Below are 19899 nucleotides of genomic sequence, written 5' to 3'. Positions count from 1 at the left end.
AAATCACAGAATGTCAATTATATCTACGGAAACGCCGGCGGTTTTCCCATAGATATAATCGTAACAGAAAGTCCACGGAGGAAAATTCTGTAAACTTTCTGTTCACAGCGCTGCAGGAAGAACCGCAATGCGTTCATACGGCAGTTGTTCCTGCAGCGTTTTAGCACGGCGGTTCCTTCCGTGGTGCCTTAGTCTTAATGTTCTGTGATGGATGAGGGCAACGGATATTAAATAACAGTAGCAGGAAACCACCCTAACATGGTGGAGCTGTAATACCAGACACAGCCTACAGAATACAGAGAAAATATTTTTCTGATGTTATAAAACCAATTTAAGAAAAATCACAGGAATGAAATATCATAGCATCAGAGATTGTAGAGACAGATGAGCCACAACCTTACAGGCCCTATAGATCATATATATTAAGATACAAGATGCCGTAGATTACAGTACTCACATAATCTGTGCAAAAAAGGACAACTAAACCCGGTGTCAGAAATGCATCTTGGTTTTTTTTTTTTTGCGGCACTTTTCACAGAAAGTCCACACAGGTTAAAATGTTGCGGTTTGTGCCGTGACGTTTGCCAAAGTGCGGCGTCTATGCCACGTGGGTCCTGGACCTTAATAGGGACCATCAGACTCAATGGTGTATGTCTCTATCACTCTTTTCCCCTAGTCTAGACCATATTCACACTTCCATATTTTGGTCACTATTTTGCAGTGAAGTAAGTTTACTCTACATGTGTTCCACTCCTGATTTTGCCTTACAAAATCCAACCAGAATACGTAAGTATGAATGAGACCATAACAATAGATGCAATCACTCCAATACCTATTAGCTGTGATTGCTGGAAAAATAAAATCCCTTGATTGAATTTCACTACTTATTTTATTGCTATGAGCCGGAGATCTGCTCTAAAGGATGAGCATTTAATAGGCAGCGGGAAAAAAAAAAGACTATTTCTATCAGATTAATAGACTTACTATTATGCAAAGAAACACAACTAAAAATACATCATTGCTAAAGTCTAAAACCCCTTCATCAGGATTAATTAGAACTGATATTTTTATATACCGTATATACTTGAGTATATACGGTACTATTTTATGATGAAGTTGTGAATTTTTCTGAGCAGATTAATATTTTCGTTCTGTCTTGTAACCTGTATAAGTATATAGTATATCCTCCTAGTTAAAGGTTTCTGCTGTGCCATCTTCTGTATTACCCCATACGTCTTATATAGCTGCAAGTAATCTAATAACCCAGTGTTTCTGCAGGTGTTTGACTGGTATTAATATTACACTGATATAAAACAGATTAAAGCACATAAGTCACTTACGGTCTAACACCAATTGCTTCTATTCTACTTCTTCTTAGGATTCTCGAGAGATCAGTGCAAACAGTACAAATACAGAATTGGGTTTCTATAGATTATTCCTCTATGTAGCAGAGATTGTCTTTCCCAGAAATCTGATTGACATGGTTGTATATTAGATATGGATTGGAACACATGGAAAAACATAACCATATTTATCGTGTAATTAAAGGGAAGATCTATGTTTCAGGCCTTTAAGAAATGATATTAGGGAATTGTGTCATCTGCAGGTCTCTCGTATAAACTTATTGTCCTCACTTGTCTGTTTTCCAATAACCCAGCTTGTATTCTCTGGAAGGACTTTCTAAAGGCTGTATTCACACCTTCATTTTTAGTTGCCTTTTTCATGTAAAGTCAATGAGAAATAATGAAGGCTGGGGCCCTTTTCACCACCGCAAAAACTGCAGCGTTTTACAGTATCTGTAACGTGGATAGGATTCATGTCACCCGAGATGCATCAGCCATTCCGTGGCCCTTCATTCATTGAATAAGAGCTGAGGAGAAGGGACGCAAAGTAAAATAAGATAGATAATCCTTTATTAGTCAACAGTGGGGAAATTTCATTATATTACAGCAGCATAGTAATACAGATACAGGATGATAGACAGTAATATATTACGGAAGTAGACACACATAAGCTGAGAAGAGAAGATATACTAGGAGTCCATAGGAGCTAAAGAAAGAAAGACTTCAGGATCACTTAGTTCTCTGTGCGGAGTGATCTTCTCTTGGTCTGATGTAGATTATGTAGCCTGATCGCAGTTGGAAGGAAGGACTTGCGATAGCTCCTTCTCACACTTGGGGTGAAGCAGACGGTCACTTACAGTGCTGCCAAGTGCCATCAAGGTCTCATACATGGGACAGGAATAGGACCTGTTCTATATTTTGCAACCTGGACTGACAGCCTGCACACGTGACCGTGTTCATGGTCATGTGCATGGATCCATAGAAATGAATGGGCCAATGTACTATCCTGGAAAAACCCAGATAACACACTGACCATTCATATGGTCGTGTGCAAAGGGGCTAAAGCCTCACATTGCAAAAAAGCTGGGGGGTTTTGTTGCAGTTTTTTTGCCAAGCTAGGAAATGGATTGAGCATTTTGCCTGGACGGGAATTATATTTTTCCACAGAGATAGATAAAAATGAAATAATTGGAATGAAAACAGTGACTAGTCTGTAGAATAAACGTCAAGCATCATGGACTAGTGAATATTATACTGCAGGCTACCAGCCACATTGTGGACCTTCTTATCTCTTGCCTGTCTCCTAGCAGCGCTGCACTCTCCATACATGACATGCTTCCGCTCTTCTTGGTTTTTTTCTTTTTTTTTGTGTCAACAATGGAGACTATTGTCTTGCAGACAGGAGAAAATACAAAAGGTGACTTCAGTCTGCCATTGTCATGGAAATTATGGGATTAACAATTTCTTTACTTGCCACCCATTCCCTGATTCCTCTGATATCCATGTTGAAGTCGCAGCAAGCTACTCCCTGTATATATGGCTTGTTCTAGGAAGATTGTAATGGATATTATGTCAAATGTGTAAAAAGCTAAAGTTTCAGCTGTCACAGGAGATATGGCTATTCATATTCTGAGTCAAGATGCAAAATATCTCCTCATGGTCATTTAAGCACCACACATTAATAGTAATAAGAATGAAAATCATTATCATAAGCTTTTCAAATGTCTATGGTCGCCTCTTGGCAACCATCAGCAATGTCCACAAAGTGATAAAATGTGCTGTTATTGCACTTCTGATATCTAGTGCATATGCTTGTGGTTTAGCACCATATTGTGACTGTACTGTGAGACCTAAGAGGAGACGAGCACAAAAATTGATAGAACAGTCTGCTAGCACTAAGAGCATTACTGCTAATACCTACTATATCTATCTATCTATCTATCTATCTATCTATCTATCTATCTATCTATCTATCTATATGCAGTGCTTAAATTGGAATTTTTTTTTAAGGGGGAACTCTGGAATAATGGCTCCCGTTCCCTATGAACACATGCATTCCTGTAAACACTATTATACCCAATATTGGCGTAAATTATGTCCCATAGTGGCCCCTGCACACAGTATTATATGCCTCAAGTGGCCATGCACACAGTATTATATGCCCCAAGTGACCCCTGCACACAGTATTATATCCCCCAAGTGACCCCTGCACACAGTATTATATGCCCCAAGTGGCCTTGCACTCAGTATTATATGCCCCAAGTGGCCTTGCACTCAGTATTATATGCCCCAAGTGACCCTTGCACACAGTATTATATGTCCCTAAATGACAATGCACACAGTAGTATATGACCCAAGTGACCCCTGCACACAGTATTATGTCCCTAAATGGCCATGCACACAGTAGCATATGCCCCAAGTGGCCATGCACACAGTATTATGTGACCCCTGCACACAGTATTATGGACCCCTCATACAGTATTATGTGACCCCTGCACACAGTATTATATGCCCCAGGTGGCCCCTGCACACAGTATCATGTGGCCCTGATGTCTCCCAATGAATTACGTGTGAGTATATTTCACATCTACTTTGTATAGTCTGGCAGTGCTGACTATTTCTCTGACTGTGTTACTGATCGTGACAGGGTTTAGCATGAGATAAATCTACATGATAATGAGGTGATCTAGCGGATGGGGGTAGAAAGGGGGTGAGCATAGGGACTTATAACAGACAAGTGATAGTGGGGTCCATTTTGAGGGATTATTACCAGGGAATCTCCTCCCTTGTTGGGTCAGTGGAGTTTGTGAATGGATTTGGTTGGCCAGTAAAATGTGTACATTAACAGAATTTGTCTTGGTGGCCATGGCGGTGGAGGGGGAATCTTTAGGTTGCTGGAATGTTAAAATGGATTTTTTTGGGGGGAGGGTCCCCAAAGTAGGGGCCAAAGTCCTCAGGTTTTCAGTAATTGTTATATAAGTTTGGGAGTCTCACCTTGTGGATATTCAATTGGCTTTGGCCCATCGGATCAGTATGGTTATTTGGAGACAACATGGAACCAGTTTAGTTTGTACCTCTGAGCTGGGGTTCAGTGACTAGGGGGTAAAACTACGGTAAGTTGTTCAAAATAAATTGTTCAAAAGATTTTGGGGATTTCAAGGATCTTCTGCAAAACAAGTTATAACTTTATATGTTTTACATATGTTTGTTATTGAGTAAAATGACAGCTGTCACTTATTTAATTCACTCAGGTGTCATGCGGATTAATGAGATTATATTCTCCAAGACACATTTACTCTATACTAGAGATGAATGAACAGTAAAATGTTCGAAGTTTGATATTCGTTTCGAGTAGCCCCTCAATATTCGACTACTCGAATCGAATATCGAACCCTATTATAGTCTATGGAGGGAAAATGCTCGTTTCAGTGGTAGGCAACGTTCGATCAAATTATACTTACCAAGTCCACGAGTGAGGGTCGGGCTGGATCCTCCGTGCAGTCTTCTCCGTGCAGCGTCCCCGCGGCGTCTTCCGGCTCTTCATTCACTCTGCCAGGCATCAAGCCTGGCCAGAGCCGACTGCGCATGCCCACACTACAAGCGGACATGCGCAGTCGGCTCTGCCCAGGCCCGATGCCTGGCAGAGTGAATTCAGAGCTGGAAGACGCCGCGGGGAAGCTGCACGGAGAAGACTTCTAACGGTAGGAGAAGAACCAGCGTTGATTGGCTGACTGTATAGCATTCGGCCAATCAATGCTGGTTCTGCATCAAACTTTTACATTCGAACAGTGAGTGGTACTCGATCGAGTACGAGTATTTTGAATACCGTAGTATTCGATCGAATACCTACTCGATCGAGTACTACTCGCTCATCTCTACTACATACACATATTTACTAAAACAGACATGTCAGGAGAGCTGACGGAACTTGTCTAATATGATTGTTTCATCTTGACAATCCTTTTCCATATTTCACACCCCTGCGTTTGCGCATTTATCCCACTTCATAAGCAAAGCAGCTCACAGCCTAATGGTTGCATGTAATACCGTATTTGCCCTGTAGTGGCTGCTGTGGGCCAGTGATTTGTTTGACTACTATGTCCCCAAATGAGCTATTTGCCAGGGCTCTCGGTCTCCTTAGAAACAACATAGAATTTGTGTAGGCTATGCTGGGTGACAACCTCATCATTTAATGTTATGTGCTGCACTTGGCACTATTTTAGCTCTCTAAAAGCAAATGCCACTTTTTTTTTATTACCCAGACCTGCATTTTATAGAAGACAGAATATCTATTTGCCAGTCCTAGCTGCATTGCTAGTCTGGAAGATTTGAAAAATTGTGCTGGTGACATGATTGAAACATAGGATGGGGCATATCTCTAAGCTAATGCAATCTGTCATGAGAAATGTATTGTCTCAGTAGGCTCCTGCAAGACTGAAAACCTTTACATTACTGTACATTAAGGTTCGTCAGCTGCTGGAGGTTAAATGAAGGGCTTTGGGGACATAATACATGGCCTTTGTGTGCAAAGCTTTGAAGAGGATTCAATACGGATGACGAATCCGGAATCCTATCTTTTGAATGAATTTGGAGTGTCTTGCACGGCCGCGGCGCTCGCAACATCACTGACTCAGTTAATTGAATATAATCCTGGTTATAAAGGAGCGTATGAATGTTGCATTGTGTAGGAGAGATGGCTTGCAGGAAATCAATATGCTTTTCTATCATAAACAAGATGTGCTCCAAACATCTGAGAATATTATCAATGTATAATTGGCCATTTATTTGTGTGTTTCTATCTAGACGTGACATAAAGTAAAAAATGTAGATTTATAAAGAATGGAAAAACAACAAACTGACTCTAAATTTACACCTGCACTCCGCTATACTCGAGTATAAGCCGACCCGAATATAAGCCGAGGCCCCTAATTTTACCATAAAAAACTGGGAAAAACTTATTGACTCGAGTATAAGCCTAGGGGTGGAAATTCAGCAGCTACTGGAAAACTTCAAAAATTAAAATGGTCAGAGTTTTTGGGTGCAGTAGTTGCTGGGTGCTGGGAAAGGGGAGGGGGTGTTTTGGTTGTCTGTCTGGTCCTTCCCTGAGCTTGAGGACTGTTCCCCCCCCCCACACACACACTTGGAATTCAGCCTGGCTGAATATAGGGTATCTGCAGTGCTCCTACTAACCCCTTCCCGACGGAACAGGAGCACTGCAGATCCCCTATATTCAGTAGACCGGGCACTGTCAGACACAGAGATACCTAATGTGTTTGTGTTTCACAGTAATTTCCTACTTTTCTATGTATTCTAGGGAAAGGAGGGATTTAGAACTTTTATTTACTTTCCTTTTTAATTATATATTTTTTAAAGCTTCTTTTTTTCACTATTTTATGGGAGATTCTATACATTGATACTGCGGCTGGTCATAGACCCCCCCCCCCTCCCCCCAAAAAAAATACTTTTTTTTTTTTTTGCTTGACTCGAGTATAAGCCGAGGGGGGCTTTTTCAGCACAACAACTGTGCTGAAAAATTCGGCTTATACTCGAGTATATACGGTAAGTTATATACTGTTCGTATCTTGTCACTGTATACATGCTATTGAAGGAAAATAGAGCGCATACTGCTAGTGATAGAAAATAGTCCTCAGCACTACCAAAAGAAATGGTAATGGAGGGGAATTGTCTATTAATAATAGTTGGTCAATATGAAGAAAGACTCAAAGAGGCGTCAGCAGCTTATTACTCATTCCTCCTTGGAAACACTTATACACTTGGCAGTTTAAGGAGGACTTGTCAAGAAAACTGACATGTTTATTTTGGTAAATGTATTCTACATGAAATAACAGTTCTATAGTATTTTTCCTTATAACTGCACATTGTGTCGTTCCTCTGTTATTCCTCCTAGAAATGTATACATAAATAAATACACAATTCAGGCTCCGGTCACATCTACGTTCCGTCCCCCTTTCTGCAGAGTGAAAAGTCCTGCAAGCGGAAACAGCTTTTGAAGTGGATTGGGTTTCTGTAATTCGGGCCCCAAAGTGGACCAGAAGAATGGAAACACTAACACTAGTGGGAACCTAGCGTCACTTCGCAGTATTAATTGGACATGGGTGTCCAACCTTCGTGACGTGAAAATGTGTAGGGCCGACCATTCAGCCTGACTTTCTTTTAACCATTAACAGGAAATGCAAATAGACTATTTTATGAATTTTTTTATTACAAATGGAATACTTTTCATTTCTTCACACACAAGACAAATAAATCTTAACAATTTTTAATTACTTGAAGACCAAAATCAATTTAGTGAGATTTTAGAGTTTATTCACCTCAGAAGACTGAACAAATAACTTGCCTGCACTAAAGTGTAGGGTGATACTGAGATCTCAACTGCAATAAATAGGCCAAGTCTGGCTCAAAACTTAGCCCCATCACTGCCCCACATAATATAATGGCCCCATGACTGGTCCCTATACAGTATGGGGGACCAGTGAAGTAGCTACTGTATGGGAGAGAATGGAGAAGGGGTAACTGTATGGGCCATAAAGTGGCCCCTTCACTGTTCCCCCTTTTAGCAGTATTTTGTCATTACTTATCTGTCTGCTCCTGGGTCCCTCTCTGTCTCCATTCACTTACCACTACTGCTCATGGCCTCCTCTTCAACCTTCAATGAGCTTTGTGCACCTCACATCAGGTCACAATGACGTAACGTGCGGCACATGGGGGTGCCTTGGGTCCTGAAGAAGGAAGAGGATGCTGCAATCATCCTTTTCTCTCTTCAGGACCCAAGTCATCGGTAAGAGATAGAAAACAGAGAGAGCAGTGAACAGTCACAACACTTGAATTCAATCCGTCACTGGAGAACCGGGGAGGTAATGGAGAGGAATAAAGGACCAGAGGTCCGTTATGGAAGAACCGTGCTCTCTGGTGTACAGAAGAGGATGATGAACCAGGATCCAAACTCAAACGATTTATTATATAATATACAGTACAGCATACAGCACAACGCGTTTCGGGCCTTACACTGGCCCTTTCTCAAGTGCAAAAAGGAAAGCTGGAAATCTGTATGGTAGGTGATGTAATGGAGGCAGGACTCTAGGGCTGTGAGCCAGTCTGTGACATCAAAGATGATCTTACAAAGTGTAACGTGTCTGCCTGCTTATGCCTCTGCACCGCCCGCCGCCGCTCACGCCCTGCGGCGCAGGTGGGGTGTTCAGTTATTATTCCTTGCTTTAGGCTCGTCTTGTATTGTTTTAACACTGTCCTATTCCTCCACCCCTGTAATTGATTTTCCACGACACCCATCTACTGCTAGGTAAACGATAGGATAGGTAAGTTAATTGGGGCTGTTACCCCATCTTCACTGCCTAGTGAAAAAAAAAAATATATATATGGGGTCGATTAGGACCCTCTAAAGGTATTGGGCCCACTGGAGCATACATCAGTACCCCAGTGGGCCAGTGTGAGCCTGCTGTTGTCAGCAGTGCTGGCGGATGTATATTCTTGGTTCTATGACAGACGCTGCCGTCCAGTGGAAATTTGAACAAAGGATGCAATTGACCCCGGGGCCGGACTAGTGTTAAACTATATAGGGGCATAACTCTAACTGGTAACACCCAGTTGTCATTATATTCATACATTTTTAGAAGGAATACCAGAGGAATAACATAATTCCGATTTCTAAGTTAATATGCTCCAGAAAAATGATTTCATAATGATGCAGCTATTTTCTAGACCAGACATGCCAGAGCAGGGCTGACAAGTCCTCTTTTAAATGTATAATAAGCCCATAATATAACACAGATTTCTTGACACGTATAACTGTTAATATTGAATAATGATGATTATCTGTCACATTTCATGTGGACCTGAATACAAACTATTGTTCTTCATTACAAGCTATTCCATACTGAGAGGCAGCCTGCACTGTCCTTCAGCCGCTTCACTGGACAGGAAATCTGCTGGATGTAAGGAAATACTACTCTAATTTATTACTAAAGTTTTCGGCTATTAAAAGTTTGGGAATTCTTAAGGTGACTAAGCAGATCTCTCTCTGACAGGGACACCATCAAGAACCTTTGAGGCATATGGGGGGAATTTATTATTTGCTGCATTTTTGAGGTTAGGTGTACTGGAGGCAACAATACCATTATTCACAACAAATTTTCTTGATGTTTTTTCTATTTTTATGTGAGTCACCTACTGGAGTGTGATAGTGCTTAAAATAATAATAATAATAATAATAATAATAATAATAATAATAATAATAATAATAATAATGTAATAATAATAATAATTAATAATAATACTACAATAATAATAATACTACAGTAATAATAATTATAATAATATTATTAATAATAATAATAATAATAATAATAATAATAATAATTTTATGTATATATGGGGCCAAGATATTCTGCAGCACTGTACAAATCGTACAGAAAAAAAAAAAAAAAAACATTACAAAGCAAAAGTCAATTCACATAATAACAAGATATTAAAAAGTTACTTAAATATGTCTAACGTCTAACCAAACAGGCACCATATCGCATGGCACAAATGTCCCTAAGCAAATGGTTAATCTTAATCCTATGAGAGAGGGTAACCGTTGTCTCCTCCTATACAGATTTTTTTAATCAGATGCAAAGCATGTGAATGTCCTTTTACCAGCGCTCCAAGTGGTCAGGCATGGTATTACAAACTGAAACTTCTTTGAACTAGTCATGATGCAATAAACTCCTATATACTTTATTTATATCAGGATATTTTTATCAGTTGTTTCCAGTACACATCCAATCACATTGTGTATTTCTTTATCCCATTCTTATTCTGATAACTTGTAACTTCTCTTCAGTCTCTATTTATTTTATATAATTGGTTGGTTCTGGCCTTTTAGGGTTGGCGACCGACAGAGCATGCTGGAGAAGGAGCTAAAGAATTTCCAGGTCTTGGTGAAAGATCATGAGAACTTCATGAAGTGGATCCAGGAAGCCGAGACGACTGTGAATGTTCTCACGGATGCATCACAACGTGAGGGTGTCCAGCAAGATGTCAGTCGCTTACGGCAGCTCAAAATGCAGCTCCAGGTAAGGCCGTCCATTAGGGTTGGAGACCGTTCTCTTGTTTTTGTTCAACTTCATCTGGTGGATTTAGCTTCCTATCTCAGTGGCAAATGTTTTAGAGATTTTTATGGACAAGTGATCCCTCTATTGTATTATTCTAGATCCCCTTTCATTTGCAATCCATATCAATCTATTACTAGAATGATTCAATTCTGATACATGTGACAGAGATTTGGCTATGAAACATAGGTTTCTTGCATTATGCCTTCTGTGGATATCCTCGGGGAGAAGAATCAATACGTGTCAGAAAATATTACATTTGTTTTCTGCTGAAGAATCCTGATGGACCAAAATATAGAGCAATGGCTATCAATAATAATAGAAAAAAATCTGTTTCTTTCACCTTGTGAAGATGATGTCGCGGGTGGTAAAATACTGATCAATATCTTTCTGCCAGCACTTGTGTTTGTTGGAGAAATGCGCCGTGCATTGCTTTGATGTCTTCAATGTTAATTTGGGTAATTCTGATGGCGCAGGAATCATCGCCTTGCATTAGACTACATTAAAAAAAAAAGGCAATTTCTCATCTGTTGTCATGGAAGAATCCTATCGCTGAGGTCTTTGTCTTCATGTCGCATCTTATGAGTAGGCTGATAAATAGGCCATGTGATATTTCATACATTCTGATCTATGGATGAAGTGACTGATATATGGTAGAATATTTTCTGATATGTCGGCTAGAATGGCAGCGCCACAATGTTGTTAGACGGAAACAACTGTGAGACTTCTGCCGATGCATATCTGGTTTAATTACTGTTACTTAATTTTATTTAATCTTTTAGATTATGTAATAATTAAAAGGCTTGTACATCATTAGAAAAACATTGCTGCTTTCTTCCAGAAACAGCGCCGCCCCTACCTCCAGGTTGTGTACGGTATTACAGCTTAACCCCTTAACAATCAATGACGTATATGTACGTCATTAGTTGCGAGGGACTGTATAGAGAGTTGATCTGAGACTTCCCCATACAAGGCAGACCCCACACCGCAAACCGTGCTGGCACCATGGTTGTTAAACCCTTAGATCCACAGTATCTAAATTTATTTATTTATTACGCTTACTTATATAGCGCCATCATATTCCGCAGCGCTTTACAGATATTGTCAGTCACTGTCCCATATAGGGCTCACAATCTACATTCCCTATCAGTATGTCTTTGGGGTGTGGGAGGAAACCGGAGTACCCAGAGGAAACCCACGCAAACACGGGAAGAACATACAAACTCCTTGCCGATGTTGCCCTTGGCAGGATTTGAACCTAGGACTCCAGCGCTGCAAGGTTGCAGTGCTAACCACTGAGCCACCGTGCTCTAAAGAGGGCGGATGCTGCCTTACAGAACGTCATTGGAGGGCACTTATCAGTTGCCATGATAACTGCCTATAGTTCTATTACATGCTGCCATAGTGAATAGCTAACAATATCCTTTTTGGTATTCTTTCTTTACTAAATTTACCCTTTTTCATGTGAAAGGGGTAGAAATGTCACATAAACACTGCCAAGTTACCCAGAGACGGCGCGTATCTGAACAGGGTCTTGAAAAAAAAAATGCAAAGAAATATTTCTTCCCAGACCATGGGGCAATAGTTTTAGCAATCTGGCCCTGAGTTGTTTTTTTTTAACACTGTTTGGCTTCTGATGTGGACCATTAGTTCTGAGATTAATAGACTAACACCATCATATATTTGTATACACGCACATACAGTATAATACATCCATCTGCCATGACATTAAATCCATTGACAGGGAAAGTGATGGTTATCTCATTACACTGGCAACTGTCATAAGGTGGGATGTATTAAGCAGTTGGTGAACAGTCACTTCTTGGAGTTAATTGGAAGCAGGAGAAATGAGCAAGCGCAAGAGTCTGAGCGGCACTGACAAGAGCCAAGTCGTGATGGATGGATAGATGGATGGATGGATGGATGGATGGATGGATGGATGGATGGATGGATAGATAGATAGATAGATAGATAGATAGATAGATAGATAGATAGATAGATAGATAGATAGATAGCGACTATACTCAGTAAGAAGAAATTACCTTAGTAAATGTTGAAACGTGTCATTTTCCAGCTTGAAAAATTATCCCAAATGATATTAATATTGTCAGAATCATTGAATATTATTCACACTTCATTCCTTAATTTTCTGGTACGTAGATTTACCTCTGCGTTCTGTATAGAACTAGCCGGTGTTACTTTGTCACATTTGATGGGTATGTAGAATCTGTCTAAACTCGCACTAGTGGTGACAGCTAATGATTGAAATCCGCGCAGTAAACAGCATCATTGCTAATGAATCTTGACATTAAAGCAATGTTAATTATCTAATGTCTCATGGTCAGGTGGAGGACTGCACCCCTGGGGACACCCTGCATTGACTAATTTGTATCTTCAGCATTTTACCTGTATGCTAATTATAGATTATATACCTGCATGCTAATTATATAATGTGTATCTGTATGCCAATTATAGAGTATATACCTGTATGCTAATCATAGAGTATATAGAGTATATGCTAATTATAGAATGTATACCTCTATGCTAAATATATAATATATACCTGTATGCTAATTATAGTATATACTTGTATGCTAAATATAGATTATATAACTGAATGCTAATTGTGTAATGTATATCTGCATGCAATTATAGAGTGTATATCTGTATGCTAATTATAGAGTATATAGAGTATATACTTGTATGCTAATTATAACGTATATCTGCATGCCAATTATAGAGCATATACTTGTATGGCAGTTATAGAGCATATACTTGTCTATACCTGTGTGCTAAATATATAATATATACCTGTATGCTAATTATATAGTATATATGTGTATGCTAAATAGAGTACATACCTGTATGGTAAAGATATAATGTATACCTAGTATAATACAGAGGACGACCTAGGCTTATTTATAGTATGTATGGTACGTTATAGTATATACAGCACTTATGTATGGCATAGTACCATATATAGTATATATTAGGACATGTATGTAATATACGTAGCAGTGCCACCAGACACCTAAGATGGTAGCATGCAATACTTAAGCCCTGGCATAATACACCTTTTAATATAGTATTAGAATAATAAGCTTGCTGAACACCTTAGAAGAATAATTCTTCCATACCCTGCCACCCCTGGTGCAGTGCTGGCTGCTGTTGTTGTCAGCCTGTAGTCTGTCTATGGATCAGCAGTCACATAATATTGTACAATCCCTGTGTCTACTGACATGGCAGCCTTTGAGAATCTGAATGCCCACAAGTTTCTCTGCTCTATTTGCTCCCAATATCCATTATCTATGCAAAGTTCAGCACCATTAACTAAATTTCGGGGGCCCATTGAAGCAGTGTTATAAGCTCAGTATCCTAGCAATAGTATGGATATAGTAGTATTGCTAATATAGCTATACAAGTATAACTACTTTTAATTTGCACATATAGCGGCTTTGGCATTAAAATATCAATGCAGTATTTTTATGATTGTTATAGCTTAGAAGAAAGTAGAGCAATTTTATTGTATGCAATGAGAGAGCTACTTCTATTGAAATGATCCACTTTAATGTGCTTTATGTAGGGCTTTCCGCACTGCTACAAACACGAGTTTGCTAGACTCATCATGGGTAGATTAGATAATCGCTGAAATAGCAATAGCTTTCAGTTATCAGGATTGCTCCATCTGGCTGATGCTACAGCCGTCTGTAATCATACAGGTGTCTTGGTACCATGGAAGGATCATAAGGAGCCCAATTCTGCGGCATCACAATACATGGTCAGTATCAAGTAAAGGGTGGCCACTGGAGTATTGACTTATTCTCTTTTATTAGCAGTAACTTCTTTTGGAGGTGTACTGCCTCCTTCTTCTGACCCATATGGTATTGATCTGGAGAAGGAAGTGGTACAACTACGAATTGCATGGGAACAGGGGAGGATACTATATTTTAAGGTATGGTATATACTATCCAGAAGATTGCAAAAAATGAGGCGATGGAGCGCTGGGCCAACTTGAATAAAGATTTATTCACACAACGCGTTTTGGGTAAAACCTTTTCACAAGTGTGCATCAACTTGACAAAGGATCTTACCTGAAACGCGTTGTGTGTTACACCTATTTGTAATATTTATTCAAGTTGGACCAAAGCTCCATTGCCTCATTTTTTGCTATCTCCTGGATGATTCTGGTGCTACGTTCCTGAGGTTGCCAGCTGCTTTGAGAGGTCCATTGGGAAACGGGCCTAAAGAGTGGTTGTGGACTTGCCACAACTTTAAAAGTTGAGCAGCCAATAGCTAGCTATCTGTCATATTTGTTCTGTTCATACTGTATTACACTATTAGCGCTCCGTGGTGTCTGTTTTTGTACCTTCTCAGTATGGTATATACTATATCATGGTGAACAAGTAGGATTTCATATATGCTGGAGTCTTCCTATGCCTGCAATGCACAGTGGATTCTTAAATGCTAGTTTGCACACAACACAGGAAAGTTTTAGGCACTTTTAAATGGAACAGGAAGCAGACAGCTCCGTTCTCCATGCAGTGGCCAGACCAGGTTACTGCAGATTAACTCAAATTCACATGAATAGGAGCTAAGCTGCAGTGACTTGCAGAGAGCAGAGCTGTCGTCTTCCTGCTCCATTGTCATCTGCTGATCGGTAAGGTTGTCAGGTGTCGGACCACCACCGATCTGATATTGATGAGCTATGTTTAGGACAGGTTATTGGTATTTTTAGCTCAGAAAACCCCAATAAATTACTGAGGCAATGAGTAACTTGAGGAGTGTGCTAGTATATTATCCTTATGGGCACCGTGGACGATCTGACAATATGGTTCAGGAATAGTTCTTTCCCTGGGGCATTCATTTTGGTTTCCTTCCTATCTGGAGATGTATTTATAAGTGAAAGCAATAAGGGTTGTGATGATTTACATACACACCCAGGTATTGTGGCCACCCACTGACATAGATATTTCTGTAATTCACAGATATTCCCCGGCTTTTGGCTGGAAATATCATGTTTAGTTACGCTGAAGCGATGTTGCCTTAATTTTGAGTGTACTGATGGCTTAGCTGTCCCTTGTCCAATCTTATTAACTTGAGAGCATTTGCCGTTTTCTTTTCCCTGGCAAGGCTTCATTACTTGGATGCTTTCTGAGTAATTCTTCCTTAACTCATTGCTCTCAGAATCCAAGGTTTTCCATTGTTAAAAAAACTCAATAGATCATTCCAAATTCTAGGTCTATAAATGAAATGCTTTGTGGATTTCCAAAGCGTACCTAATACTCGACAAATGCCAGAATTGATGCAGGTCTTTACAAACCTCTTCTAAATGTGCCCGGAGCGAAAAAAAAAAAGCGCCAAGGTTAAGGTGAATTAGTCACCCGGCTAGGCATGGCTTCCGATCAATAGAAACATGGCTGGGCTTTGTGTAATAGCCCAGATAAATTACTCTGTTTCTTCCCAAGCTTATTGTATTGTCTGGGTCTCTGCAAAGAGATTGAAAAGCAAATGTTTCTGTTACATTAATATTCCTAATATGTTTACTTCTTTTTTTTTTTTTTTTACTGATTCTATAAAATCCAGGTTCCTGCTCCACCGCTCTTAGTCAGCCATTGCCACCCTTGTAATACAGTAGAAAAAAATATTTTATTTGATTTTGGATGTTTTAATGTTCTTTCTCGTCCAGTAGGTGGCGCTGTTCTTTAGGAATTGGGATCATGAATCTAATGTTGACAGCATAAGAAAGTGATATGACAGGTTCTATTAACCACTAAAGATTTCATACACATTGTTTGCATTAATAAAGCGTTAAGAGGTGCCCTAAACATTGGCGTGAAAGAACAAGGCTGGTTTGGGTAAAGCCTGTGCACACTGGGCGCAGAAACCGAATGATAGAATTGATGGATTTTGTATCCTGAAGGTGTAATACAGGCGGCAGCATGGGATGGGTGTAGTGTAACATTATTATGAGCTATAGGGGGCCCTTATTACGCTTAGATTTACCTGTTACCTCTCCTTACGTGTGTGTGTTTTAGTAAATACATGCATACCCCATGAAATAACAATTTAGAATCATCTTCTCTTATAGCTTTGCATTTTGCTATTCCTCTGTAATTCCTCCTGACTAGTTATAAATATATCGTCAGGTTGTTACAATTCTCCTTGTCAGAGTTATTTCCATACCAGTCATTGCCACCTCTGATTGGACGGTATCAGATTGCGTTGGGACACACCAACACCCTGTTGTCACTTTATTCATACTTTTCCAGGAAGGATAACGGAGGGACAATTCAATGCATAGTTATAAGGAAACGTGCTGCAGATTTGTTTTAGTAAAAATAGATCTGTCAGGATGGTGATCTTAAAAAAGCCGTGTATTGTAGGAGATGGCAATCTGTTGCTGAAAAGAGGCTGACTGTAGTACAAAGCTGGATGTGGACATTACATTTGTTTTAGTGACCCATTAGGGGTTTACTGGAAAGTTTCCAAATCCATGGAAATTGGTAGAAACAAGGTTTGGACTGGCTGGAATTTTCCACGTTTGTGTTACGTGACATCTGAGGTTTTTCTTTGACGCTTATCTTTAATAATATTTTATTCTATGTTCATTGTAAGGGGAGATATTAGGGATGATAACTGATAACCAGAAAATATCCCCACCCATGACGTGACTTTTCTTTGGGTCAGAAATTCACCTGGATGAAGCGTATCTTGTTGGTACCCCCACTTGTACCCGCATCTGGGGCACTTCCCACTATTACCCTCCCAAGCTTCAGAAACCTACTATAACTACTAATCTCCAGGGTTGGGGGGATATCGTCACTCCATAGGGAAAGACCACCATTTAGGTGTGTGGAGTCTTATTAATCTCCAGACACATTTCCATACATGAATGGTTTCAGTTTTTTCCATTTTTATAACATTATGGCCATTATGGATATAAGTATGCTACACATGACCTCAGAGCTGAGCCTGGGCACCTACATGCGATTCCTAGCTGGTTGCCTGAACGCCATCATGTATACTCCCTGGCTACATCTCTTACTGATGTCCTGACGTCTGATGTGATGAATGCTGAGCAACCATCTAAGGGAACTGTTCCTTTAAGGTCCGCTGTCATGAACAGAGCTGACGTTCTGTAGTGACATATATATATATATATATATATATATATATATATATATATACACATCTATCTATCATGTTATCATGTTCTTAATGCACTGCTAAGTCTCTCTGCTTTTCTCTACAAGAAATCTTCAATTCTCTACACTGATCAGTAACCACTATCTATAAAACACCTTTAAGTAGCTGTTGGCAGGGTGTCAAGTAAGGTGACAGATGGGGATAAATAATCTAAAGTGTGACACTAACGGAAAGCTGGAGTCTTACCCCTAGTGTGTGTCTTGTATTGTGTGCATTGTATTGGGCACCTCCTGTCTTGGGGCTGCATGTGATTCATTACAAGCTAACGTATGGCTGATGGAATTAGTCCGGCTATGTCTCAGGGCTCCTCTGTCGATTCCTAGCAGCCTGTTATTCACTCATGTGGAGCTGCATTCAGTCAGAGGCTAGCTGAGGGAGAGAGCACATCTTTCAGTAGAAGGGTGCAAGCCTCTCTTCTTGTCTCTGCCCTTGAGTCCAAAGCCTCAGCACGGAATTAACTCCAATCGTAGAGCCGTCATCTTTGCACCGGGGACTCCTCAACGTATAGCAGCAGTCCTAATGTTTCCATTCTTAAAGTCACATCCTATTGAATGGGTTGCACAAGGATAAGCGAGCGTTTGGAAGAGGCAGCCTTGCCTCAGCTCTTTGCACTAGATGCTTTTTCCGGAGCTGGCTTGTAAGGATTTGATTCCAGGAAATTAAACTTAGGAGATGCAATCCGCTTCTGTCTTTTCAAGCAGTGTGGGCTTTGGTCTCCTTAAAGCAATTTTTTTTTATCCATTTGGAAGCGAGCATGCTCAGACAGCTGGCAAATGGTTGTCCAGTGACCATGAGGGAATGATTGCCGCTTTTCATTTATAATGCAAATTCTGAGGTGCCTCCAGAAGTGTTGCAAACTTAAAATGATGGCTGTGGTGAGAACATCTCTGCAGAAAGTTGTTGTTTTGTTGCATCACTTGCAAAGGATGGCAGTCTCTTCTCCAAGGTACCAGAAACTGTGCAAGGTAAGTTAGTTGGAGGGGGTGGCCATTTTACTATGACCCCCCTGTTGGAACAAGTGACAAACTTGTGAGTAACGTCATCGATTATATGTTAGTGTCTACTGTATGGATTGCTTACAGATGACTTATCACATGCAACAGAGTCAAGTTTGCAGAGTCATTGTAACACCACCGACTTTACATAGGACTTCATTTAGATATCTGCTACATTATCTTATTTCAGTGAGTGTTGCAATTTTTTTTTTTGTCCTGTAAATGTTCATTTTGTGTTATACAGATCACATATACTGGCCACACATATAGATGGACAAATACAAATCTATACATATATTGGTGTATAGTCTGTCAGCAGTATGTCATATAGGTTGGGGGTCTCTGTAGACATTACTTCCCATTACCAGATAGCCTATGTCCTGCCATATACTACTTGATATTGACTTACTGACTGCTGCTTACTTATTTTAAGAATTTGGGAAAGTTTCTTGCTTGTTTCTTTAAATCATTGATGTAAGTTTATGTCCTATATAGGCAGAATATATTCCCAGCTCAATTTAACATAATGAAGCGCCTTGGTTATGATTGATTCTTTATGGAAATCAGAGCTATATTTAGGTCTTGAGGGCCATACGTATGTGACTCATGCATATGCACATGAACTTTTCTACAATGGCATTATACAGTCGTTGGATGGATGATTCCATATACACTATAGATCTAAATGTGTTTGAGTTGTCTTATTGCATTGTAATGTATTGAATGCTTACATAAGATGTTTTTTTATCTGCTTAGAATGGTGCCTTATTATCTAGTAATAGCACAATGTATAGAAGTTTATGCAGCTGCCATTGTGTAGATAGTACTTTGTTGTAGATTTGTATATAGATTTGCAGCTATATACCATGGCAGATATATCTGTTACTTTGTTTCTGCTCTTTGTGACTGTAGGGCTTAAACTTGTATACAGAGCTGAGTTAATTTAATAGTTATTAAGTATGGGTAAAACACCAGTCCATTAAGTCCAACCTACAAACCTACCAAGCTGATCCAGAAGAAGGCAAAAAGTCCCTTAGGCAGATTCCAATTCCCCCATGAGAGGTAATAGATTGGGCTCTATGGTAGTGAATTCCTGTAGGAGGCATTGATGGGTCACATGGTCAAAGATGGCCAAAGTAGATGAACAGCCAACTGGTGAACGTCCATTCCACCCATACATTTACTCCATATTGGTTGTTACAGTCGTTCAGACTGGTCATTATTCAT

The 19899-nt window shown here is 39.8% G+C and overlaps 1 protein-coding gene across 5 annotated transcripts in view; it reads left to right on the top strand.

Moving 5' to 3' along the window:
• The window catches only part of UTRN (utrophin), a 497025-nt gene that overhangs the window by 210751 nt on the left and 266375 nt on the right, over positions 1-19899 (top strand). For 3 of the 5 annotated variants that reach the window (XM_075267488.1, XM_075267486.1, XM_075267487.1), the window contains one exon: positions 10246-10435. In XM_075267488.1, the coding sequence (XP_075123589.1) occupies positions 10246-10435 (190 nt within the window). Of the gene's footprint in view, positions 1-10245; positions 10436-17729; positions 18643-19899 lie in introns of those variants that run through there. The other 2 variants (XM_075267490.1, XM_075267489.1) reach the window with 1 other exon arrangement.

The sequence above is a fragment of the Leptodactylus fuscus genome, chromosome 3 (genome assembly GCF_031893055.1).
Source record: "Leptodactylus fuscus isolate aLepFus1 chromosome 3, aLepFus1.hap2, whole genome shotgun sequence".
Classification (NCBI taxonomy): domain Eukaryota; kingdom Metazoa; phylum Chordata; class Amphibia; order Anura; family Leptodactylidae; genus Leptodactylus; species Leptodactylus fuscus.
The sequence above is the reverse complement of the archived record's forward strand: the minus strand, read 5'-3'. Positions and strand labels throughout refer to the sequence as shown.